We start from the raw sequence: 26,634 nt of genomic DNA, 5'->3' as shown, positions 1-26,634 counted from the left end.
ATAGATATGTAATTTTCATGCATATCATGCATATGGCTTATTTCAAACTTAGCGTCATGAAACCATTTTAGACACTTTGAATCCTGGGTTAATTTTGCTGCCATACCTGCTTTAGTATTATGTGCATGCCCAGAAAGCCACAATTAAACCCTGCTATATGGTTTCTGAGGAGATTACTGCATTGATTACATTTCACTGAGGAGATTACTGCATTGATTACATTTCACTGATACATATCTCTTCTGCCCAGAGGTAAACAGATCGAGAATGTAATTTTGCTTGGTCTGACAAGAGAATTCATTCCATATTTTATTTTTGTAGCATTAATGGCATGTTTTATTGTTAGAAAAATTCATGTGCTCTAACTAAACCAGGAAGTCACTCCACTGGTTCCGAGAAGTATCCCAGTGATATACCTAGGAATTGCTATTTCGTCTTTAATCAACAAAATATGCATTGGTATTTTTTGAACACCTACTTGGTGAAAAGTTATTTGTTTGAGTGAGCAGGGTTCTCAGATGCAAACAGCTCAGGGCCAGTCATATGATCTGGGTCATCTATAAGACATCAGGGAGTGGTGGGGCCTTTGGTGAAGGGAAACATCGTGGTGGCCATAAAGTCAAAGAGATTCTTTAAAACACTGTGCAGGACAAACAAAATACATCTTGGTCCTAATTACTAACTTCTAGTCACGCAGGCAAAATATTTCAGTAGGTTACATTTTTCTCATAAATCATAACATTTAGCACTTAAGTAATCTTGGAGATCTTCTAGTATATACTGGTGAACTGTTTAAGTTTTCTCAACTGATATCTATTTTGACAGATTGAGGCACTAGTCAAACTGATTAGTTACAGTTGTTACTAATTGTGATTGGTCACGTTTCCTTAATTTCTAATAACAAAACTAGTTCAGGGGTTGAATGTCTTTAAGGTCTGATTTTAAGCCCCAGTTAAGAATGGAACTGGGGCTTAAAATCACAATTTCAGGTACTGTCTCCCCTTCTCTACTGTTGACAAAGTAGTGCTGTCCCTTAACTGCCCCTCCGGCACTATGTCTCAGTCCAGCCTAGAGGCAGCCTGTGGCTGACTCTGTGTGTCTATCAGTTTGGTGTGATCAGTAGACCAAGAACTAGGAATTTGAAGACCTGTTTTCCAGGCCTGGGTCTGTCACTGACTAATCAAGTGGCTAGAGGTTAGGGAACTCAACTGTGGGCAGTACAAGATGTCAACCTTGGACCTAAACCCCAGTCTTCAGGTTCCAAGCCCAAAGCTCTAGCTTTTTGTATCAAAGTCCAAATTGTCTTAAACATGGTGTTGTGGTTTCAGTCCATTTCCTAACAGATCCTTTTAATGTTTGAATATAGAGTGTCCTGGGAGGACTGACTAAATCGACTCTTTTTCCCACCCTCTCTTTTCCCCTTTGTAGGTTGCATGCAAGCCAGCACAGGCCTAACTGTGCTTTGCTGTGCTTGTGGTGGCATGGGGCTGTGAATGCCACAGTCGCCTCAACTATTAATGCACTTCTGCATGCCAGCATTGTAATAAACCGCCTTCATTACACAGCCTGGAAAAAAAAAAAACAGGCACTCTTTTGTCTTAGCATTTGTTATTTGTAGTCTGTGGTTAAGCATTATGTGTTACGCTTGCAAAAATGTATAGTTCCTAGTCATGGAAGGGACTTATGTGTAGCTTTTTCCCCCTCCTAATAAATTGTTTTTGTGAGAACCAGCTGGTGTTTGAAGAGCTATGTTCCAGGAAGAAAAAGAAATGACAGCTATAGAGCATGGGCAAAGGTCTGAAAACGTGAGAGCCCAATCTGGGGAGGAGATGTTGGCCGGAGCAGAGAGAATGCAGTGGGAATCTCAGCAGAGGCAGAAAAACTGTCCCTTTTCTGCCTGGAAAAGGGTTCATGTGAGATGTTAGGAAGACAGTTTAGGGGGGGAAAAAAAAACCCAGAGTAAATAGAATTTCAGCCAATACTTTCATGAACTTCACCCTTCTTTGGAATGTTTTCCTTCTCTGGGGGAAAAACAGAGATTGAGTCATTTATACAGCGAGTGAGAACTTCACTGAAAAGGCGACCTTAAGGGGATGTTTTCCCTGTGGTGCTTTCTCAAGACCCCAATTTATGAGCTCTGCGACATTGTCCGAGAAATGTCCATTTTTTAAGGAACTTATCCCCCTTGCTTTCTTCATTATATGAAGCTGTAAATTTTCATGACTGTGGGGAGGATTCCCTGACACAACTATCTGATGGAAAAGTCCGATCCTCCCCCTAAAACAATGATTTTTCACGTCTGCTTTGCCTCCCTCTCCCCATTCTGACGCCCTAAATTTCACACGTAGCCCTCTGACTTTATAAATCTTTTACTTTGATTCTGCAAACTGATTGCTACATGTATGATATCATCCTTGGAGCCATGTGACCTCTGGGTTCCTATTCAATAAATGCAGGATGTGATTTCGGTCCTGGACGGCAGAAGGGGATGTTGAGCCAGAGGGATAAGGTGGCTTTTTTTCTTCTTGTTTTCTAACTTAGTATGTAAACAACGAGTGTTACATTTTCAAATAATTAGAGAGCTGGGGGCTAAGATGGTTGTTTTGGTACAGCGGACACACTCTTCTTTCGGAGGAGCCTCAGCATAAAACCATTTTAATGGATGTTTTCCACACAGGACGAGCCTTGAGTGGACCATTTCTTTTTGCCACGAGCCAAAACATTCACTTTCTCGTCTGTCCCTCCCACTCCCCATTTTCTCCTGGGCACTTGGAAATGCAAGTTGAAACCCAGGCTGGTAGCTCTCTGCTTGCGGTTGGGTTGAGGCGTATGTAGTCATGTCAGCTTGCCCTGTGCTACTTCAAAGCCTGTTACCCAAGCGTTCTCGGAGAGGAAATTCCTCTTCCATTAAAGACATCATCTCTCCATTTGGAAGAGAACAGTAAAATGCCACTTTCTAAGGGTGCTCTGTCACCACACGATGTTCCTTTTGAACGGCAGAGATACATGGGATATGGGCAAGGTTGTTTTGCAGCTACTGCTGATTAGATCTAGCACATTTGGAAGGGGTTCCCATATGGACCTACCCTGTACCCTTTGGTGTCTGTAGTTGCTTTCCCAGAAGATTTACTCTATTGTTTGAGTTGATGAGTACAATGTTTGCTTAAAATAGTCTATGATAATGACTATGCCAATTCAGTAAATACCACCGTTTGTTTTTACTGTCAGATTTTTAAGAAATGTGTTTCTCAGAGGACTGTTTTAAGCTAGATCACATCGCCTTGCACCTCAAATTGTTGAATTTATTTTATATATAGATGCCCTGGAATTCCTAGGAGATTTCATCAGTTGTCTTTAGTCTTTCAGTTCCCATTATTTAAAAATATTGCATGCCCGGTTGTGGTTCGTAAGTCCTTGAAGCTCAGACAACCTTATGTACCAAATCTGTCAACCATCCCCTAGTTCAAACCCGACTCAAGATGGTGATTTAGCTTTTAGGTAATTCGAAACGTTTAAGATGATTCTGTTTTCATTATGTTTACCTTCCTACATCCTGGACTTTGGAAATTTGCTATGGTATTCCCATCACAAAGAATTATCCAGCTTGCTTACTGAAACTGGATCTTATGCCATCGTCTGTCTGAACAGTGACGGAATGAATTTACCTCTAGGCCAGTCTCTTGTTAGAGTGAATAGGTATGCTCTGTATAGTTTGTTATGATTTGCTTTTCCCTCCTCTCTCTTTTAAGGAAAGCAAAGGAAATTTTGTTTGGACAAAATAGAAGTTTTTCCAATGGCCATGTAGGTTGTGAAAAAAAGCAGCAGCTGGAGCTGGACTTGGTTGTAGAAGAAACAGTAACAGGAGATTATGCCTTAATCATAAATGGCCACAGTTTGGTGAGTTTGCTTAAGGCTTTTGTCCCTTCTTTTCTTCACCCAGTAATCATCTCTTTTGTGCTATCATAATGAGACCTCCTGTTGTGTTTTCCAAACAAATGACACTATTAGACACAGGGCATATGCAATGGTTTCCTGTTTGCAAAGGGAAACTTCTAATATATATTTCATATATTATTGTTAGAACCACCACAGTGAAGGGGAGGCTCTGAAGAAATACTGACTTTTCAGAATATCAGTCTTATCTAAACGACCATATACCGCTTAGCAGTATTATTTAAGTGCTTTTCTAAAGGGGAGTGTCACATCTCACTGTTATTTAATTAAAATAATGCAACTGGAAGGATGTATTGTAATTATTGCTCTTGCTAATGTTTGTGATTTGCAGAGCACAGTCTGACCTTCATATAATTACTATACCAAATTATTGCCATTAAGATACCCCTGGTGGTTTTTGTAAATAGCAGCATTTTACGGGACTGCCAAACAATTTGCTTTGATTAGGAAATCTGGTTCTTGTCGTAATAGAATAAACTTGCATTGTACTTTTAATGTAGTTCAGGTTCCAAATCTTGAACAAGTATCAAAATGCTCTTCTGAGTTTCTAATTTAGAATACAAAAGCTCCAGTTGCACTCCAGTGAAAATATCACATGCACAAACAGCTAATCTCACATATTTCTCTGTCTTTGAGGATCATTTTTCACTTTGGAGTTTGGGAAATAAATGCATCTTCTTGTAGACAATTTCTTAGAGGACAAAAGGAGTTGGATATGAGATATTGTGTTTTCCCCCTTGTGATCAGCTGTCTGCTAGCTCTTAGTGCTTAGAGTATTATCCAGCTGGGCTCCAGACGTAATGATGTGCTGCCTTCTACACCATGGAAAGTTACAGAGCTCAGCTGCAGGCCAAACTCAGCTGAAAGTTTGTCCACATGACACGAACTTCTCCCTTGCCCAGATGAACAGCAACTGAAAATTATAAGCCCGTTGGCTGGGACTGGGAGCTGGTGGCCTCCAAGCTGAACTGCCCAGGGGCCACAATGTAGAAAGGGTCCCTAGTGAGTTGTGCTTTACTTCCTCTCAGGCTCAGGGAGGCCAATGTGTGGTGGAGTTTGGGTACTCAGGGGATAGTTTATACTATTCTCTGTCTGTCTCTAAATGTGTTGAGAGAAGGAGCTAAGATACATGCTCCTCAAGAACCCCTTCAGCTTCAAAGCCCAAAGCTCATGAAACCATGAAATGTCATTTTTCATTTAAGGAGACTTGACCATGTTTTTGCTAGTATGGTCAGAAGCTATCTTTGTTTTTGTTTTTAAATCATGATTCCAATTTGCTCAAATCCTTTGCTCAAATCCTGATGATTTGCAGAATGTAATCAGGCCCCTTTCTTTTCCCTTCTGAGTCTGAGCCTAGTTTTTCACTTGTTGATGAAAAAAAAAAAAAAAAAAGAAAGAAAAGAAGAAAAAAAGAGAAAAGGGGACCATTCTGGGCAAGAGAGCCAGTTACATGCTTTCTCTTTCAGAAAAGGTGGTATTTGAGAATGCTAACTCACAATTTCCCCTAGGAATTATAGGCTTGGACATGAGAATTTTCTACACCAGAGTTATATTTTGATGTTCATTTAGCCATCCATTCTTTCATATATATCATTAGCATTTATTATGAATGCCCAGATCAAAGTGCTGGAGTCCGAAGATCAGGACGTGAATAGAACATGGTTCTTGATTTAGGGATTGCTGTCTACTTGGTGAGATAATCACAGAGTAGGGTGATAAATACTGTTGAAGAAGAATGAACACAATGCTTTGAGAGCATAGATGGAGACACATTTAGTTGCTTGTGGGAAAATCTGAGAGGACTTCTTGGAGGAAGTGATGTTTTCAAGTAGAGGTGACAGCCAGTGAAAAGGCACAGAGGCAGTAAGGAACTTCTATTAAATCATGGGAAACAAGCAATTTGGCATGATAGGAGCAAAATGTAGACTTAAAGGTGAAAAGGAATATAGGGGCCAGAGTGTGATGGGCTATGAATGTCTTGCAAAAGATTTACTCAGAGTTACTGGTGACTCAAAGTTTAAGTGGATTTCTGTTTCTTGTTAATGTGTTTACCAAGGAATGTACAGTGAAACGTTTTCTAGAAAACATTTGCACAGTTAACGAGAAGGGACTACACTCTCTTTTTCAGTAATTTCTTGGCATATCTAAAGGCGCTTATGTATTTGGATAGCCTAAAGGGTAGGAGAAGTTGGAGAACCCCGTCTGAGACACAGGTCGCATTCTACCCTGTTGCACAGGCCTCTCTTGGTTTCAATCACTATTGGTTTCAATCACTTGGTTTCAAGCACTTTTCAGGGCTAACCTCCAGATCATCTGCTTTTCATCTTGCCTGCACAACCACCACAACAAACACTAACTATACAAAACAGCAATGCAAAAGGAAACAAAAAGCCCCTCACTTAGAACAAACAAATCACCATCATTTGTAGTTCATTCTAAACTTGCTGAGACGGTGGATAGGTTCTGTCTTTTGCTTTCACTAATTGTGGTTTCTAGAACTTTCCCAGCATTTAACTCTACCTCTCCAGTGCAGCACGATGAAGTGTCAAGGAGGACACACAGAGGGCAGTGACTTTTATTTTAAGAATTCCCCGGCACTTAATGGGAGTTCAGTACCCATTGCTTTAGTTGTTGTTGCTTGTGTGACCCTGAATCAACAATGCCTTGAGGTGAATGAAGTGCTTGAGTGAAGAAATCAGTTGAGAAACGAGATGTTTGCTTCCCAAATTATGACTCTCATCGGTTGTTTCCTGTTCTTTTCTGGATTTTTTTTTCTTTAACAATACAGGCCCACGCACTAGAGAGTGATGTCAAGAATGATCTCCTAGAACTCGCCTGCATGTGTAAGACGGTGGTTTGCTGCAGAGTCACCCCGCTCCAGAAAGCCCAAGTAGTAGAGCTGGTGAAGAAGCATAGAAATGCTGTCACTCTGGCCATTGGTGATGGAGCCAATGACGTCAGCATGATTAAAAGTAAGAAGGTATTCGCTCGATGGGGCATGCTGCATACACGGAATCCTCAGTGTCAGCATTTGGCAATGTGTCATCTCTACATTGCATTAAAATTTAATTTTACCAGTAATTCTAAAATGGATGATACTTTCTGGGTCCAATGCTCCCACCCTTATTAGCATTCATAACAAGATCTCTCTGTCTTTAATGAAATCATTTGTGCACTTTTAGGGTAGAAAAGGGCATTGGTCACCTTATACTGTTTGGGGAAGTCAATAGCTACAGCATAGAGGAAAGAACAAACAGACCCATATTTGTCATGTGACTTTAACCCCAAATTGGCCACTTACAAGTTGTAAAACCTTGTGTAATCTACTGGACTTTTCTGGGCCTGATTTTCTCTTTTGCAAAAGTAGAATATATAGCTAAGTATCATGAGTGTTTCCTGAGATAATACATGTGAAAATTGTAATTGGAATGACTGTAAATTTTCTATATAAATGACATAAAAGCAGAATGACAGGTTCCCCAAAGAGCTTGCATCCTTGTTTTGGGAATGAAAGTGTTCCTCTTTTCCTTTGTAGGTGCTCACATTGGCGTTGGCATCAGTGGCCAGGAAGGTCTGCAAGCAGTGTTAGCCAGTGACTATTCATTTGCACAGTTTAGATACCTCCAAAGACTTCTCCTTGTTCATGGAAGGTGGTCCTATTTCCGAATGTGCAAATTCCTGTGCTATTTCTTCTACAAGAATTTTGCATTTACACTTGTGCATTTCTGGTTTGGTTTCTTCTGTGGTTTCTCAGCCCAGGTTGGTAAAATCATGTTTCTTTTTTTTTTATAAGATGCCCTGAATTACAAATGACTCTTCTTCACAGCTCTTTACTCATAAATAGAGGGCATTTTTACATGTCTGCTATAGTGACAGTATTGCAATTATATAATTGATAGTTGATTTGAGCTTTGAACCCAAGAAGAGTATATATTTAGCTAGAATTTAAGTTATTTCTTTTCTTATTTACATAGTAACCAACGAATACTTCTTCCTGTATATTTTTTAGTTTTTATTGAAATGTTTTGGTGTGATGACAGGTAAGCTTGATGTAGAGTTTTAATTCAGAACAGAAATCTGAGAAACACTAACAAGAAATGTTGAGGAAGAAAGAAATTACTGGGAAGATGGTCAATTGCCCAACACACAATATATCTGGTCTGAGAGTAAATGTGTTTTAAATCAGGGAGAAATAATTGATACCCTGACATGAAAGCTATTTTGACAGCAATGCATCAGCTAAAAATTGATCTGTAGATAATATGGAGCAAGGAAGAAAAATTAGCAAATTCATAAATTAGGTTTCTATTTTTATATCTATTAATATCCATTTTATAGGACAGTTATTTAACCCCACATCTTGGATATCAGAAAAGTTTTGACTCTAGATGTCAACTGAAAAATGTAAAAACTATGGCATTTAAATATATTTATGAACAAAAATTTTTACTAAAAACTTCAATGTAGATATGGCATTAATATTTTGAGCAACAACAAAAGAAACAGATTTTCCTTGAGAATGAAATGGTAACCATAACTCATAGAGATTTCTTCAATTGCTCTTCTGACTTGTGGGTTTAATCAATGACTTTGGATTTAATGATATTCATGAAGCTAATTTTTTCAATCATTTTGTTTCATAAAGATTATGAATTAAATCTTGGCATTTTATATTCTCTTAAATGTGCTAAGGGAGGGCATGGTGGCTCACACATATAATCCTCACACTTTGGCTAAGGTAGGACAATTGCTTAAGACAAGGAGGAGTTGAGACCAGCCTGAGCAACATAGGGACACCCTGTCTCTACAAAAAAATAGAAAAACTAGCCTACTGGGGAAGCTGAGGCAGGAGGCTCCCTTGAGCCCTGGAGTTTGAGGTTGTAGTGAGTTATGATGATGCCACTGCACTCTAGCCCAGGCGACAGAGAGAGACCCTGGCTTAAAAAATAAAAAAGAAAAGAAAAGAAAAAAACTGCTCAGGGAGATTAGTGGATCCTTTTTGTAATGAAAAGCCTTTTTGAACATTTTCCCCTAAAATGAGGCACACCTGTACCCATTCCTAATTTTCTCTTTTTAGGATAATATGCCCAGAACTAAAAGCAGACTATGTTGATATTTTTGCCTTTGTTGATACTCTCATGACAATTGAAGTAAAGCAGAGTCTTGATTTTAGCTACTCAGAAATAGAAGTTATCTCAGTGCTACTTCAGAGGAGGCATGGGGTTGGGGGGATAGTTACCTGCTCATAATTCCACCTTTGTCTGACAAAGACAAGCACAGGAATGTGGCTTGTGCCTTCCTAGTCTGGTGACATACCTTCCACATAAGATCAAAGCAAGACTGTTTGCTCAGGGGTGTTTCTAGGAGATCTAATTTTCATATTTCAAAGGTTTAAGGCTGAAGACTCACAAAATTATGAGGGGATAGCATAACCTTCATTTAAACCTCTTAGGACACAGAAGAGTAGTTAATGACTTAAATTTACAGACACAGCAAGCTTGCGTGGGAAGGTTTACTGCCAAGTTGTCTTTGCTAGAACTGTGAAGTTGAAACTAATGCTCAATGACTTCTAACCTCTACATTTAGATTATTTTCTGCTTTGCTTTTGGAATCTGATAAAATTGGTTAGAGTCAAATGTTAAGCAACTATATTTTTAATCCTTTTACCAGTATTTACATTTTAAAAGAGAACAGCAAGGGAGAGCAATAATTGCTCCAAAGACATGAGTATCTGATGGTTGAACCCAGCTGTAAGTCACACCACCTGTCTCTGATTAGGGCTCTGAACTGTTTGATTTAACTTAGCATGTTTCTTTTCTGTGTTCCTTTCTTCCTCTTCTTTTGTTTTTCACACTGAAAACTCTAGTTCATTGCACAATCTTCACTTTGAATCCATGGCAGTCCTCATTGACCATCTGTGTTCTTTCCTACGCTGGTGAATTGGGCTGGACCAGTGGTTCTCAAGCCCCAGTGTGCCTGGGAGTCACCTGCAGGGTTGTTAAAGAAAGTGCAGCTCAGTGGGCCCCAGACCCAGCGTTTCTGACTTAGTAGCTCTGAGGTAGAGCCTAAGAATTTGCATTTCTAACGAGTTCCCTGGAGTTGCTGATGTTGCAGGTCTTGGACCGTACTTTGAGAACCTCTGGGCTGGAAAGTCTAGAAGAATATCCCAAGTTCTGCTTCCTAGAACCTGGAGCCCAGAGTGAAATACAAGCTTCTGACTTTTTGCTTTGTCAACACGGGACCCTATTCGTCTTTTGCAAGGCAGAGGGGGCCACTTAAGCAAACAGCTGATGCCCTTAACGTTGAATTTTTCCAGAGGGTTTAAAATCCTCTCAGCCCTCTGCCAAGCCACCATCCCTGAGGCGTGTTGTACCTGTCTATGCTAAGATAGGGCCAGGAGGAAAAGGGATGTCTGTTTCATGGTAGAGGATTGCTTTCAGCGGGTCTATTATGATCATATCTAGCTTAACCATTAGCTCCTGGAGGAAAGGAAGCACATCTAAACCATCTGTACATCTAGAGTGAAATCTTGCGTGGTGCCTAGACATCGAGGAGGCACAGTAGTCATTTTGTGGTGATGGGTGTTTCTTAAAGCCCTTTCTCCAGTCTGAGGCAAGTGTCACAAAGAGAGTCGTTCCCAACTGCCCATAGTCACTCTCACACAGTTGCCACTTACTCCACCTGCCCCAAGGGCCATCCCTGCAGGCCGTGGGTCTGGTCTGTGTCAATGTGTGCAGCTCGGCCAGTACTGTGGCAAAGGAGCTCAGAGTCTTAAGATCTAAATGTGGTTGTGACATTGATTCCAGAATGCAGAATGATGTTTTTTCAGATGTATTAATATTAATATGATGTAATAGTTAATTGGGCCAAAAGTGATACATGTCTTATTTATACATCACTTCATTCTAGGAAGAGACATAAAGTGGATTTCCCAGGTTTTTGCCTGGCTCTTGGCTGATTTATATAGGGCAGGACATATCCTCTTTAGGTGGAGGAGCAAACACCACGTAAGACCAGTTGGGCTTCTGAGTAAGAATCCTGGACTGCCAGGTATTTTGTATGATGATCTGATCAAATTGGGACCCAAGCTTATACTGGAAAGGGTCCTTTGGTGTCGCTATTTAAGGCTTTCATTCACTTAATAAACATTCACTAAGCCCTTGCTATGTGTCAGGCTGAGATGCCTCCTGGAACTTAAATCCTGGGTTGGGGAAGGGACATCTAAGAGGTGTGTTCTTGATAGGCATGGCAAAGTGTGATCTCACAAATTTTTATTAGCTGTTCATGTTGTGGGGGATTTAAGGTTCTATTTCCAGGCTTGTCAGAGAAGTAGACAGACTTGTCAAGAGAGTGGCAAGTAGTAATTAATTGTCATCTGTTGGAGAGGAGAGTGCGGCCAATCAGTGACAGTACCCAAGTAGTGGCATCAATACTGTGGTGTCACCTTCTTTGTAGAATCATGATATTGTTGACACCAACAAGTAGGGATTAAAAACAAATCGTAACTATAGCTAACACTTAAATGGAACTTCCTATATTTCGGGCATTGTTTAAATGTTTTACCTGTATTAGCTTAATACTTACAATAACCATATGAAATAGGTTTTATAATCACGGTCAATATCAGCTTTGGAAAAAATGATTTAAAAATTTTTAATTGTGGTAAAAACTGCACAATATAAAATTTACCAACTTAACTATTTTTAAGTGCACAGTTCAGTAGTGTTAAGTATATTCACGTTGTACAACAGATCTCCAGAAATTTTTCATTCTTAAAAACTGAAACTTTATATCCACTGAACAACTCCCCATTTCCACCCCTCCCCCCCAGTTCCTGGCAACCATCATCCTACTTTCTATTTCTATGAGTTTTGCTACTTTAGATACTTCATATAAGTGGAATCACATAATATTTGTCCTTCTGCGACTGGCCTATTTCACTTAGCATAATGTCCTCAAGGTTCATCCATGAGGTAGCATGTGACATGATTTCCCTTCTTTTTAAGGCTGAATAACATTCCATTGTGTGTATATACAACATTTTGTTTATCCATTTATCCATCATTGAATATTTGGGTTGCTGTCACTTCTTGGTCTAATCAGCTTTTTGCTTGATATTTTCCAAACAATAATATGTGGGAATTCCGCTCTTCAATAAATTATATTTTCTCCCATTTTCACTTCCCTGTCTTCTCTCCCAAGGCTTGAAAATTCACAATTCACATTAGTCTATTAAAAACTCTGATAAGTTCAAATGTAAAGAAACTATGTTTATTTAACCGATTCCAATAGGCACACATATTTTTTCACATTTGCCAGAATTTGAGATATGTCTTTACAATCAAAAGTATATCATGATAGCCCTTGGTCTGGATGGAAGTCACTTTTTCCAAGAGAACATTTGTGTGGCTTCTGCCGGTCCCCTGTGGGCACTGCCAACCTAAGATCCTTTCCTCTTTTGAAGGATTTTTTGAATTCAGATTGCAAATTTCAGTGAACACCAGCTTGTAGTTCAAGTTTTCAGGAGCAATATTTTGTCTTTCTCTTTGGTTAGTACAAGGCTAACCTAGGCAAGTTTCCTTGCAGTCTCTTTCTGCACGAAGATTTATTTCTCCTTTACTCTCACACTGAGGATTTAGCCCTTTGTTGCTTTAGCTTTATGGTAATATTAGGTTCCCCATTTGGTCTGATCTTGGCATCAATCATGGTGTTTCTTACAATCAGCGCTATTTTAGAGTCAATGAGATTTGTTATTATTACTTAAACTCGTTTGGCTTGGAGCTATGTTTTTTCCCACTTTGGGAAATTCTGGATTAGATGTTTCTACAGTAACAATTTCAAAGCCTGACATTGCCTTGCTATTTATCCTAGTTCCAATGTTTCGAAAGCAGCAATAAATACAAAGGACAGAATTATGTTATGAACACTGTCCCCATAGGAATAGGCTATTTATGTTTCTCACTTTCAAAACTTCTATTTTCTTAATTTCTAGTCCAAGGGACAAAAGAGCCCTGTTTTATATCCCAAAGTAGGGGTTTACATTTAAACTCTGCAAAGTCTTTTCCACTATCCTCAAAGTTTTTTCAGATTATAAAAATATTTATATGTGAATATATCTCAACTTTCATACAACTGACACCATATTCTTTTGCATTTTTTTTAAAAAAAAGACACAACGTATCACATTTTGAGAAACCCCTCTTGATTTACATTCTTCAAAAATGTTATTTTCCTTAATGACATTCTGAAATATGGATTATAAATTATCTAACTATTCTGATTTTTGGATATGTATGATGTTGTCATTTTTAATTCAATAATTCATCCCCATCTGTGAGTCACATTACATCAGCAAATTGCTAGTAGGAATGTTTTCTTGCCATCTTGGGAATAGAAGACAAAATAATGAATAGGATAAGTCCTTCCCCACCTAGAACTAGTCATCTCATTGGGAAGTAAAGAAATACATCAATAAGCCTAATAGAAATATAATTAAAGATAATATGAGAGCATGGGGAAAGGAGAAAAGTGTGAGGATCTGGGATGACTTTGGGGGCTCAATTAGTCTGCATGCAAGTGAGTAAATGAATATTTTCAAAACTAAGCGAAGGTCTGAAGGCCTGAAAATCTAGCTAACTGGAGTGATTCGGGGTCTGGTTGTGTGAAGGCGTGAGAGAGACTGTAGAGCAGGCGTCCTCAAACTATGGCCCGCAGGCCACATGCGGGTGTTTTTGCCCGTTTGTTTTTTTACTTCAAAATAAGATATGTGCAGTGTGCATAGGAATTTGTTCATAGTTTGTTGTTTTTTTTTTAAACTATAGTCCGGCCCTCCAATGGTCTGAGGGACAGTGAACTGGCCCCCTGTTTAAAAAGTTTGGGGAGCCCTGCTAGAGTAAAAGGAGGAAATCCCTCTCCTTATGCACTTTCCAACTGACTTGCAGTTAGCTGAAATCTCATTCTAATTTCTAAAATTCTGTTTCACGCCAACTCATTCAGAAATACCTTTTTAAAAAAATACTGAATGGCACTGAAGGGGGATCTTACTAAGCAGTATTGTGTAGAGCAAGAAGCTTGTTCTAGAACAGGTGTTTTACCACGATCCGGATGGAAGCTCCTGTGTTTCTCGGCCCCACCCCACGTGTGCGTGGCCTGGCGTGTCAGAGGGACTGAAAACTGGCTCCGAGGTTGATTCGGGTGTGGAACTGGGATTGGCAGGGATCGCTGTATCTTTTCCATTCCCTGTTTTTCACTGCAAGGGCCTGATTAGCAACAGGTTTAAACTGAAAAATGTTTTGGCTTTTTTTCTCTTAGTCCTGTTTTTCTAAGGAAAATGTGCCTTAAATGAGGCAAGTGAAAAGAAAACGATATATTTGGGAGAACACTCTTCTACAGAGGATGAGAATTTTGGAATGGGGGATATTTTCATAGTCGTGCTGCCCCCAACCCCCACCCTGTTAAGATCACCTTGCTGGCTTTGGCCTCCAAAGCCACGTGTTGGGTGACGAGGCTTTCTAAGCCCCTGAAACCCATTCAATAGCTGCTCTCTTCTAGTCTTTTAAGTAAAGTCGGTCGCCTGAGGTTTTCCTACCCTTGGCCATTGCTCTCCTCAATGGTTTCAATGGAATCGAAAGCTCCAAGCCCATTATCCAAAGTGAGGCGACACACAAGATCTGGAAAATGGGCTCCACATCTACTCGCCCTCAAATTGGTACTGACTGACTAAAACTATGATGCTCAAATGGTGGACATGTGCACCAGGGTTTTGGGGTGGGGAGGCCACATCTTAAGGATGTGGCGAGCATTGTGGAGGGGAAGGGAATACCTCTAACCCTTCTTAGGGAGAGGCAAAGAAATACAATATAACCAAAATGTCAAAAAAAACAACAAACCTTTTATCGAGTGGGGGGCAGGTGGGAGGGGGGAGGAGGGGAAGGGGGTATAATGTCATACTTACATAATGGGTGTGGTGTGCACCAACTGGGGGTTGGACACGCTTGAAGCGCTGGCACAGAGGGGAGGAGGGGTGGCAGGGGCAATATGTGTAACTCCAACAATATTTGTATCCCCATAATATAATGAAATAAAAGGAGGAAAAAAAATTAGAAAAAAAAAAGAATATAGTAAAAAAAAAAAAAAAGCCCCATGGTGAAATGGAGACAGTAATAAAAACTCCAGGATCCTGCAGATTCAGGAACAGCAAGCATCTCTTTAGGAGTCATTCCTGGGTAGGCCTAATCTTCAGTCATTTTCTCGGTCTGACCCTGGCGAAAGTAAGACTCACACATACATCCTCCAACAAAGGACCTATAGTCTTTGAACGCTCAGTCACTTAACACCAATAAACTGAGTGCCAATTTAGGGCCAGGTGCTCTGATGGCCTCCAGGGACAGCAGAGTGAATCTGCATCCCCCCCCCCCCAGACCCTGCCCTCAGAGAACCTAAAGTGCAGGAACGATTTTATTTTCATAAATGTGAAGCTCACGTGGAATAGCTTTATAGTCACCTTTCCATTATTTCTCCAACAAGAGTGTTTCTGAAGTAAATTTGTCACGGATGAGCCACGTCTTGGGGCCAACCCTGTCAAATCCCAGCCTGACTCATGAGCACCTAAATATCCTTCCCTGCACCTCTCAGCAGACCGCTTTGAAATGATCCATTCTGCAGCTGAAAACGTCTGACCAAATGTAAACAGATTGTGTGTGTTTTTTTTTTTTCCAGACACAGTGTTGACTTCCAAAAACACCAGTTTAATTACTTAATGAAGCGACATGTGCTATTTCTTTACTATGTTTGTTGGCCTGTCTTTCGGGCCTGGTGAATTTTTTCCAGGTGGTCGTTCTCTGAAGATAGCTCCTGTAGATCCCGTCCCGGTAGGTGGGCTGGGGCAGGTGTGCAGGCTCATCCAGCTGTGGTATGTGAGGCTCCAATAGGGCCCAGTGGGTGGGTGGGCGGCACCATTCACGGCCTGTGGGATGGTGGCAGGCAGGGCCTCTCAGCTGGGTGGTGATGGGGTGCAGGCTGGGTTGTGCTTGGTTTACGGAATTTCCTCTGGCTAACTTCAGTACCTCGTCTCTGTCGCGATTGGTGTAGGACACACGGAGACAGAATCTGCCTGGGAGGGACCAGACTGCCTTGTGTTTACTTGCTGGGTAGACTTTCCTGGGAGAAACAGTGAGGGCAAAGAACGAAAAGTGCATATGTTGGCAAAACCTAGAATCTTTGCTCTGGTATGGAATGACAGAGTGATATCAAGCTCAATCCCTTATTTTACAGGGCAGGAGCCTGAGTGCCCCAAGGGGTGAGAACTAGTGGTTGGCATGGCTAGGACTGGAAGCCAAGTCTGCTGACTCCTCGTCAGTGCTCAGTCTACTCAGCTTGATAGGTGGCTGCTCCATTTGTCATAAACTTGGGATAGCCAATGGCTTGGTCCTTTCATTTCATTTTTAAACTGTCTTCCCTCAACCCTCGATCAGCAAATCTTTGCTTCATTTGGAATCTAAAGGAGAAACTTCCAGAAACAGCCTGCTATGACTATGCGGAGGAGGGAGAGCTAATGTCTTGGGGGTGTCTCCCACCTCTTAGATCAGTAGGAAGGACAGAGGTCTGTTCCTAGGTGAACTGTTTTCTAGAATCATCTGGAAACTTGAGGCCACCTTCTTCTGGCAAACACTTCAACTGAACTGCCACTAAGAGAGAAATTATTAATCAATATAATCTGTCCTAATAAGATTTCCAACCAAATCTCTGGACCAGAGGGCTTTGGAAAAGGAGATTAAATCACTAAACTGAATCATGAATCCTTTTTTAAGGACATGTCTTATCCCAATCTATTACTGAAACCTGCATGATTTTTATGGAGCTCACCATGGATTTGTGTTCATTATTTATACCTGTGACTTATTTTAAAAGCATCGTATCTCCTCAGGATTTTTCATAAAGTTGAGCTGTCCCCTACCAGGGATAGAGCCAAAAAACAATTGGTTGGGGCCCTATTTAAAAAATTCATGCTCGAAACTACGCAACAACTGGCACTGTGTACTAGTGAGATGATATTATCTGATGACAATTTATCATTGTCAGGGGGATATGGAGCTGTGTGTTGTTTTTTTTTTTTTTTTTCTAATTCTGCTGTGATATGGAAGCAATTATCTTGTCAAGGCTGGAAAGACTTTAGTTCTGTCAAACAGTATAAGAAAACTCACAGTGAAAAGTTTGGAAAGTGACGTGAAAGAGTGCGACTAATCTCCAGGCTTTGATGACTTCATGGATTTGGTTACCTGTGATGCCGTCTCCACCTGGCATGGCGGCTCCTCTCCCCCTCGCCTTCCAGATGTGCTCTGTGGAAAACTCAGGGATGGGCGGGTGCTCAGGCTCGGGTCGTCCCTCCTGGATGCTGCCAGTGGGTTTCTGCTAATTGCACCAAATCAATAACAGATGTGCCAAGGCTGAGCACCTCATATTTGCTCCGCAATGTGTTTTCTTTAAATGACAAACTTCTTTTTTTTTTTTTTAAGACCAATAAAAAAAGGTCATTATATAGCTTTCCTCTGCAACACACAGCAAAAGGGGATACAGGTCCTCAAAGAGGGAGTTAGCTTGTCTTGTTATTTGAACAAGGAGCTAGGGCCTTGTGTTAGGGTGGAAAGATTAGTAGGTGCTCATGGGGTGGGTGCAGAAAGATTTCTCATGCAGAGATTAGGATATATAAAAGTAAAAAGGTTTATCTCTTTAGAGGAGAGGAAGAGAATGAGAGAGGGGGGGAAGAGAGGGAGAGAGCAGGGAGACGGCATGGCATCCCAAGGAAAGGGAAGCGCAGTGAAGCCAAGTGGCTTGCTGATTTTAAGGGGGATGAAGAGAAAACAATAGTGATGGCTGCCAGTTGATAACAGAAGCCGTGGCTGCAGGATGTCCAAGTCCCAGAGTTGGTTTCTCCACCTTTCCTTGGAGATGGGATTATCGCAGGAGGTGTGACTCTGCCCTCAAGACCTGGCTGAGGCTGTGGCTTGTGCTCCTGCTGTTGACTCAGGAACTCTGTAAAAGATTCTCAAGAAAACAGTTTTGAAAGAGAGACAGATGTACACCTCTTTTCCATCCATTCGGCTCTTTCCAGAAGCTGTGCAAAACAGAACTCCTGCAGAGTGCCTGTTAGTGAGAGAGCTTGGTCTTTATTCCTGGGGAAACTGTGGGATCAGGTATTTTCCTGTTATTTCAGCAGGGCTGCCCCTTTCACCTAGGCCGATGGTCTCAGAGCAAAAAACCCCTTTGTAGTTGTTTAAGAACCTTCTCCGGGTTTATTTGAATGTGTTATTCTATAAGTCATAGATTTTGCATTCCCCAAACTGTTTGTAGATTGTAATTTGTAGCTGGAGTATTTTCACTCTTATATAGTTTTTATATAAATGGCTGGTTAGGCTGATGAATTGCTCCCACAAAGAAGGGAGCAAGGAGAAGCTTTCCTTAAATAGGAAAACAGGGAAGGTGGAAAAATGAACCCTCCTCTCCCATTTTTTTTCCTGATCTGTGAAAAGGCACGTATAGGGCTCTAAGCGGACTAGTGGCATCTTCTAGGAACATGGCTGTTCTCTCTTATTCAGAACGTTGGAGATGGGGAACAGAAATTTTGGAAGTAGAAGTGGCATGTTGCCCCTAGGAGTATGGGGGCCTTAGGGCAAGTATTTTTTGTGGGACTCTTGTTTACATAAACAATTTGAGTCATCCAAAATCAGAGTGTCAGCCCAGAGACTCCAAAAGAATCATCCCCTCGCTCCCTCCTCAGACATCTGCTCAGCCCATGTGTATGTAGGGGTAGGGGCTGGGGCAGAGGTGGGAGGGGGCCTGAGTATGCCTGGAAAGGGGGAAATAGGGACAGGGTCACATGGGCCCTGATCTGGGCTTGTGTTCCCCTCCCAGCCTGACCCCGTCACCAGAGGGGTTGCTTATAAATTTTCTAAGGGGATCCAGGGACCATAAGGATTAGTGTGGCATTTACTAGGATAACTATTTGAGTCATTGGAGATCTCTTGCAAGGGGAAGAAGCCTGTTGTAGAAGAGATACTGCTTGTAGCTTTAATTTCTGTGAAAGCCCCTGAAGCCTAAACTGTGCTAAGGCAATGCCCATAACTGGGAAAGGTGGTTTCTAAGGTGAATGACTCAGGCTAACACACTTTGGTAAAGCCTGAGACAAAACCAGAATCACAGTGAATAGTGATTTATGTAATTAAGTATTCATGGGGATAATGCTTGATTATATCAAGGTGTTCATTTGTCTTTAAATCTTGTTCTAATTTTCTGTTGTTCTCACGAATAAAGTAGTTTATTATAGAAATAAATGCCTATAGTTAGTTCTTTCAACAAAGAATTATATTTTCATACCAAATATAATTAGTGGAAAATGTACCTTTTATCTACCCATTAAATGGATCTCTTGAAGCTTGGAGCCTTGCATGCTCCTCCCTCCCTCCTTCCTTCCTCCTCTACTATGGTGCTCACCTATCAAGGTACTGTCCTGGCATCTACGTCATCTCATCGAATACTGACAGCCCCCCTGTAATCCCCATTTGATAGCCAAGGAACCTGAGACCCAGAGAGACTGAATATCTTATCAAGTCCACATGTTCTGTTTGCCGACTCCAAAGCCCTTACTCTTAAATCACCAGCTTCCTTTTATCGAGTACTTATCACATGCCGGGCACTGTTAGGCTCTTGGGCCCCATAGATGAGTAAGTCACACAACCTGCCCTCAAGGAGCTCGCAGTCTACTGTGGTAGGGCTAGGAACCAGAACATAAATAATCGTTAAGTTGATAACTATGAAGCAGAGAGTTGTAGGGTGACATTGGGACTATCAGTGAGTGGCCTGAAACCCAACCCTGCAGGTTGGGAGTGGGCAGGGCTCAGGAAGCTTTCCTGGAAGACCTCCTCCTAGTCTCCAAAGTCTCACCAGGCTGAGACTAGGAAAGAAGGTCATATGTTTACTTTTTATTATTATTTGTAAAATTTAACAAACCTACAAAAATACATAGTCCATAAATGTCAGCTTAACAAATCGTTGTAAAATGAACACCCATATACCATGATCCAGCCCAAGAAAATAGGACATTGCCAAAAACCCAAGAGGTCCTCTTGCTTTTTCCAGTCATACCTCTTTTCAAACCCTCTAGAGGTAACCATTTCCCTGACATTTTATAGTCACTTTTTTGCTTTGTTTTATAATTTTACCATGAAAAGTAATCCCTAAACAACATGGAATAACATACTTTTGAACTTTAGTTAAATGGAGTCATGCTTTTATATTTGGCCTCTTTTGCTCAGTATTATATGTATTTTTTATTTCATTGTGGTTTTGGATATAGCTATAGCTCTTTGCTTTTCATTATTCTATAGTATTCCATTGTATCAATACACCACAATGTCTTTCTCCATTCCTCATGGACATTTTGGTTGTTTTTGGTTTGGGACTATTATAACCAGTGCTGCTATGAGTAGTTTTTAATATGTATCCAGGTGTAAAAGGCAAACATTTCTGAACAAATATATCTAGAAGTAGAGTAGGACACATTCACTCATCAGAAGGAAGAGACAGAGGCTGAGCTGCAGTTTTGGTGGACGCTTGGGGTAGAAAGGAGTTGGGATCTGGGACCCAGTTACAACTTCTCTGGGCTGGTATGTTGCAGGGTTGCACTGCTTGGAGCCACATGTTCTCGGAGTGTTGATGATCTGCAGAGGCAACCGAGAGGCTGGGCTATGCTCTTGGTAGTTTGCTAGGCTGAAGGGACAAGGTTCGGTGTCCACCAAGGGGAGAGATCCTGATGACACCCTTTCTACTCTGGGCTGGAATTCAAGGGCAGCCTCCCAACTGTAGGGTCACGATCTACTATAGCAGGACAGTTGGCTGGCCCAGAAAATATCAGGCCTTCATCCTATCCTCAGTAGCCGGTAGAAGGTAATAAACATAGTCTCTGGAGAAAGATAACATCATCCTAGGCCTTGAGGTAGTTGTTAAGTTCTAATTCTCTCCTTGATCTTGCTAGGGAAATTCCCCAATTCCCCACTATCTTGTGAGTTCACTGATGCTTTGATGAAGATGCTTTTTTTTTTTTGTTATTTTCAGTGGGAACTTGGTATGGATCAATTGCTATAGCACATGCACCCCATCCTACATGAATACCATAAATTCAGGATTGTTTCAGATACCTTTGCTAAGGTACCCAGGGGGGTTTCCAGGCAGGGCCAGCAAGTTTTTCCAGGCTATTCTCATGTTGCCTAGCACTCTGGGCTACTGCCCTGATCTTCTGCAGATGCTCTCTTCCCATATTGAGTCCATTATCCTTCTGGCTGTTGCTGTCTTGTACCATTTTGCTCCCAGCATGGACATAGGCTGTGGTGTATTAGAGCTGGCCCATACTGGTTCACAAGATTGTTCAATTTTCAGGAATTTTGTGAGCCAGTGGTTAAATATAGCCATTATTAAAAATTAAATTATATAAACTTACAATTTAAATTATATTAAAAACAAAAAACAAAGTTAGTATACGCAAATTTAATTACTTCCTAATTATTTTACCATGTTTTACTATTTATGCTCTTGATGTTATTTATATTGGGTTTGTACAGTAGAAATATCATGTAATGATGTGCTATTGCACATCTCTTCTCAATTCCACATTTAGTGACATCACTGCTTGAAATCAGTCATGGAGGAATATTTACAGCTTGGAAATTGGCAAATGTGAGCTTTTTTTTTTTTTTAAGGAGCCAGTTGTTAAACATTTATCAGTGTATCCCTGGACATAGTGCCACTTTTCAAATCCTTACAGCAGAGTTCAAACCAGATGATGAAACTGATAGGACTCAGGGAATAACAAAAGGGAATTACCATACAGAGAACATAAAATTAGTTATTAGAAATGGTTATTCTGAGTTGTAAGCTTATGCCTCTTTCCCACTTCCAATATTGCCTTCAGTCTAGTCTCAGCACAGCGTCCAGAGTGATACTGTTGAAATGTAAATCAGATCAGGTTGCTCCTTTGCTTAAAATCCTCTAATGTCTTCTCATTTCACTTAAGGAATAACCCATGGTTAAATACATGGATTCTCCATCTTACCTGTTGACCTCCATTATTCTCCCCATAGGTCACTCTGCTCCACCCAACCAGCCACCTTGCTGTTCTCTGAGCACACCGGGTGCTTTCTCAAAGCCTTAGGGATGTTTCATGGGATCTACTTGCAGTATGGAATGCTCCTGTCCCATGAAGCTGTATATTGATCCCTTATTTCCTTCAGTCCTTATCTCAAATGTCACATCTCAGTGAGAGCTTCTGCAATCACCTTGTTACAACTATAGCCCTCCCCATTCCGTGTACACTTTCCTCTGCAGCATTTAATACCTTCTAACTAATTTACTCACTCTCTCCTCCCCGTCTCTATAAAACTTAATCTTGAATATTGTCTGCCACCCTCTTATGCCATTAGAATATAAATTTCATGAGGAATTTTTATCTGATTGATCATGCTGAATTATTATTGCCTAGGACCTGGTACCTGGCACATAGCAGTTTCTCAGTAAATATTGAATGAATGAATGAATGAATGATAGATAGATAGAGTGGTAGAATGGGCATTGGTTAAGAGCTGGAGACCTAGGGTTTAAATTTTACCTGTGCACTGCCACACTGCTGGAGGGCATGGCATCACTTTAGAGGTAAATAAATTGATGTTTAGAGAGATCTAGTATCCCATTCAGGCAGCATAACTGCTAAGAGGCAGAGCCTAGGGTAGAGCTCATATTTATCTGAATTTAAAAGCTAACTCCTACCTACCTCAGAAAATCTGGTTATTTAACCCAAGAAACTTAAAGTAAATATTCTCACTCATTAGTATGAATGGTATTTCTCACCAATATGTTATTTCTTTCAGACTGTTTATGACCAGTGGTTCATCACCCTTTTTAACATTGTTTACACATCACTACCTGTATTAGCCATGGGGATTTTTGACCAGGTATGTATTTTTCTCCATCTTTGTAACTTAGTTTCTCTGTTATGCCTTTTAGCTGCTTCTAGCTTCTAAGTAGAAGACATGATTCATGGGAAAAACTCTAGAAGTGCAGTTGTTTTAAAAGGTGCAGCATAGATCACAAACACTTCCAGATCCACTCCTCACCCCTGTGCCCCAGCTTCCCCAAAAGAGCTTTCTGATCAAAGTTTGGCTGCTCTTCTCTTAGCGATTCACACCTCACATTATTGCTCCAAAGGCTCTGAGAAGTCCTGCAAGAAGTAGTCTCCTTAACTTCATTTTAGCCCAACATTTCCCCAAACTACTTTTTTTTTCCATATAGCACCTCATTTTTTAATTTGCCTCAGCACTAGTGTCTGTGGTTCACACACTGGGAAATAGCGCATTAGCCTGTGAGAGTTTGTGGAGAACCATGCAGTGATAGAACATTATGGAACTAGATTGGACCACAGAGGGCTGGCATCTATGGGGAGACTTTCTTGGCCAGCACAGCCCCAGAACAGGAACTACAGGCCAGCAGAGCAGCCTGCTGATGGGGGAGGACACAAAGCCCCACAGCCATGGGGAGAAGGAGCACAGACTTCAACGTGCTCGAGAGGGGAGAAGGGAGAGAATCTATTACAAAAATGGTGGCGCCTTGGCATATTCAGAGCCTTGGAGGTACTTCCTGGAAGGAGGGAAAAGTCTGGCTACTTATAGGGAAGTGAAACACTAAGCCAGCTGAGTTTCCATGACACAATTTAGAGTGTATTATTTTTAAAAGTTTTATTTTTTTATTTTTGGGGAAGTATTTTTAAGGAGGCCAGATTTTCTCCAAGCTGTTGTTAGACCATTTGCTAGGCCTCATTTTCTGGCCCAAAGCCATCCGTTGCAAAATATAAATCTTCACTTATGAGCTCACTGCACGCTCCCATTCTGCTGGCTTTGTAGTCAATTGTAAGACTCACTTCTCATATGTAAAAAGGGCAGTTTGTGAAAGGCATATTTTGTGGAATTCTACGAAAAGTAATGAACTTCCGAAGACCTTAGATGTAAAGGATTAAGCATATTCATTTCCAAGTGCCTATGTTTACAAGTGTTTCTTTTCTTGGTGCTTTGTAGCTGCCCAGAATGTGGAATACAATAATAAAAATAAAGCAGTTTCTGGCAAAAGATGGTTATTGTGCAATTCAAAAAAAAATATAATAAGGCTTCCTATTGCCATTGAGTTGAGTGTCTTTTCCTCTCCTTTCCTGCTTTGTCAACTTTGAGCCTCAAACTGATCACAGGATCGTGGGTCCTATGCTAAATGGGTCTCAGCAATCATCTATGGATCGGTTCATTTTTTAAGGAGGAAACCAAACCTTGGAGGGTCAAGTCACTGCCCTAAAGCCACATAGCCAATAAATGACAGAACTAAGCCTAGAACCAGTGCACTTAACTTTGAGTGATACATTTATTACTATTATTATTATTTTATCTATTATTTATAGAAGCATCTGTTATTTATTATGATGTGACAAGAACTCTACTAAATACTCTACATGCTCTTTTAATCATGACAATGCTTCCATGAGGGAGGTGTTACTGTTTGCAGTTCTGGAGATGAGGAAACTGAGGCGCAGTTGGGTTAAGTCACAGGTCTAAGACTACACACTAGTTAGAGCTGTTACCAGGGATTGAACTCATGACTGCCTGGTTTCAAAGAGTCCACTGCCTATATTGCTTCCATTTTGCCTGATGCTCTTCCAGTGATGGTCCTCTGATATCTCCAGAGGTTGATTTTTGCCATCCTTTTGGGGTTTTGGCATTTGGCTTTGTGCTCATGGTGTAGTTATCAGTATTACTTTGGAGCTGGCTGGAAATGCACGGTCTCAGGCCCTCAGATTTATTGAAACATAGTCTGTTCCCTGGGTGGTTTGTGTGTGCATTGAGTTTGAGAAGCATTGCTTAAATTTATCCCAGGACCTGGCTGGTGCCAAACACGCTGCCTTCTCATTCTATGTACATTCCTCTTTTTTTGTGTGTGTGTGTTATCTAAATTCTTTGCCCTGAATACTTGGTAACTGCTATTGAAGCCTCACTGGGTGGAATACTCAGATCCTAAACTCTCAGTCTCAGCTCCCTTCCCAGTTGGAATTTCCCCCTTACCCTGCTTCCTTCCTCCTACTCACCCCAGAGTCAGGACCTCTGATTTGCCAATCCTGACTCCACAGCTCTCAGCAGCCATTTCCTTGTCACTACCCTTTACTGCCTTGGCAATGAACTCCTGGGATCCATTGGCTGCATATGATATGCTGGAATTCTGAGAGTGTGAATGCTTCTGAGGAGTCTCCAGCCATAACAGCCTGCAGGGGCATGTAGGAAAGAAACTTCGATTTGGAGCCAAATATCTAGGTTTAAGTCAAGTCCTGGTTATGCTACTTAAGAATTCATGTGTGATTTCTCATGAATCTCTCTTGGAGACTCATGTTCCTTCTCTGTAATGGAAGAATTGTTTCCTTATCTTGTAGGTTATTGTGGGAATGAAAACAAGATAATGTCCTGTTCTATCCCAGTGAGTAGTGCATACTAGTTAGGACACACACGTAAACAGTCATTTGCTGTTTCTGAAGATAGGGAATACAGGACCTCTCTGACTCTTCCTCAACCCTCCTCCACTGACATTACACTCTGTTTACAGGACGTGAGTGACCAGAACAGCATAGACTGTCCCCAGCTCTATGAACCTGGACAACTGAATTTACTTTTTAACAAGCATAAATTTTTCATCTGCATGTTGCATGGAATCTACACCTCATTAGCCCTTTTCTTCATCCCCTATGGGACCTTTTACAACGCAGCTGGAGAAGATGGGCAACACATTGCTGACTACCAGTCTTTTGCAGTTACCATGGCCACATCTTTGGTCATTGTGGTCAGTGTGCAGGTAACCCTGTTGGTGAAAGCACCTTCACTTGATAGGTTTACGACTCTTAAAATTTTATTTCATTGTTGGTTGATTTTGTCTACATGTTGGGAAAAAAGCAATTCTAAATGAATACTGAGGTTTTCTTCTTAACTGCACATTTTGAGATGAAAACAGGAAGCTTCAACATAAATTACCAGATGTGAGGGATTAGCATTGGGGGTCTATAACCTCCATGTTAGTAGAAACCTTACAATTTATCACTTCTTTGGGTCGGGCATTATATGTAAAGAGAAATGATTACACTGCTACTTCCTTCTTGTGTTTGAAGAAGAAAGTTTTCTAATGATAACAGAGAGAAACTTTCCCACCATGCTTTCTTTAAGACTTAATAACTTCTAGGTTTTAAAGCGAGGTCTAAAGTTTATTTGGCAACACATTTCTGTGGAATTCTTCAAGATGTTCAATGCTATATCTGTGACATACCCAAATCTCAAATTCAGAGAAGCTCTTCTGGTGGGAATGATTTTTGGTGCTCCATTTACCTTCCTCCATTGGCATCTTGAGTTGTGTTTCTATTTAATTTTAATGCAAATGTTGGTCAAAACTATTACATACTGAGTTAGAGTTCATAGAAAATTTTCATCTCATTAGATGCAGAAAAAGCATTTGACAAAATTCAGCACTCTTTTATGATAAAACTTTAAAAAATAGGCATAGATGGAACATATCTTGAAATTATAAAAGCCATATATGACAAACCCACAGCCAACACCATAG

The 26,634-nt window shown here is 40.8% G+C and overlaps 1 protein-coding gene across 9 annotated transcripts in view; it reads left to right on the top strand.

Moving 5' to 3' along the window:
- ATP8B4 (ATPase phospholipid transporting 8B4 (putative)) overlaps nt 1-26,634 on the top strand; it is a 224,076-nt gene that overhangs the window by 177,277 nt on the left and 20,165 nt on the right. For all 9 annotated transcript variants that reach the window (XM_076004353.1, XM_076004354.1, XM_076004355.1 and 6 more), the window contains 5 exons: nt 3,750-3,897; nt 6,743-6,926; nt 7,490-7,713; nt 22,869-22,952; nt 25,630-25,875. In XM_076004353.1, coding sequence (XP_075860468.1) covers nt 3,750-3,897; nt 6,743-6,926; nt 7,490-7,713; nt 22,869-22,952; nt 25,630-25,875 — 886 coding nt within the window. The remainder of the gene's footprint in view (nt 1-3,749; nt 3,898-6,742; nt 6,927-7,489; nt 7,714-22,868; nt 22,953-25,629; nt 25,876-26,634) is intronic.

The sequence above is a fragment of the Microcebus murinus genome, chromosome 6 (genome assembly GCF_040939455.1).
Source record: "Microcebus murinus isolate Inina chromosome 6, M.murinus_Inina_mat1.0, whole genome shotgun sequence".
Classification (NCBI taxonomy): Eukaryota; Metazoa; Chordata; class Mammalia; order Primates; family Cheirogaleidae; genus Microcebus; species Microcebus murinus.
The sequence above is the reverse complement of the archived record's forward strand: the minus strand, read 5'-3'. Positions and strand labels throughout refer to the sequence as shown.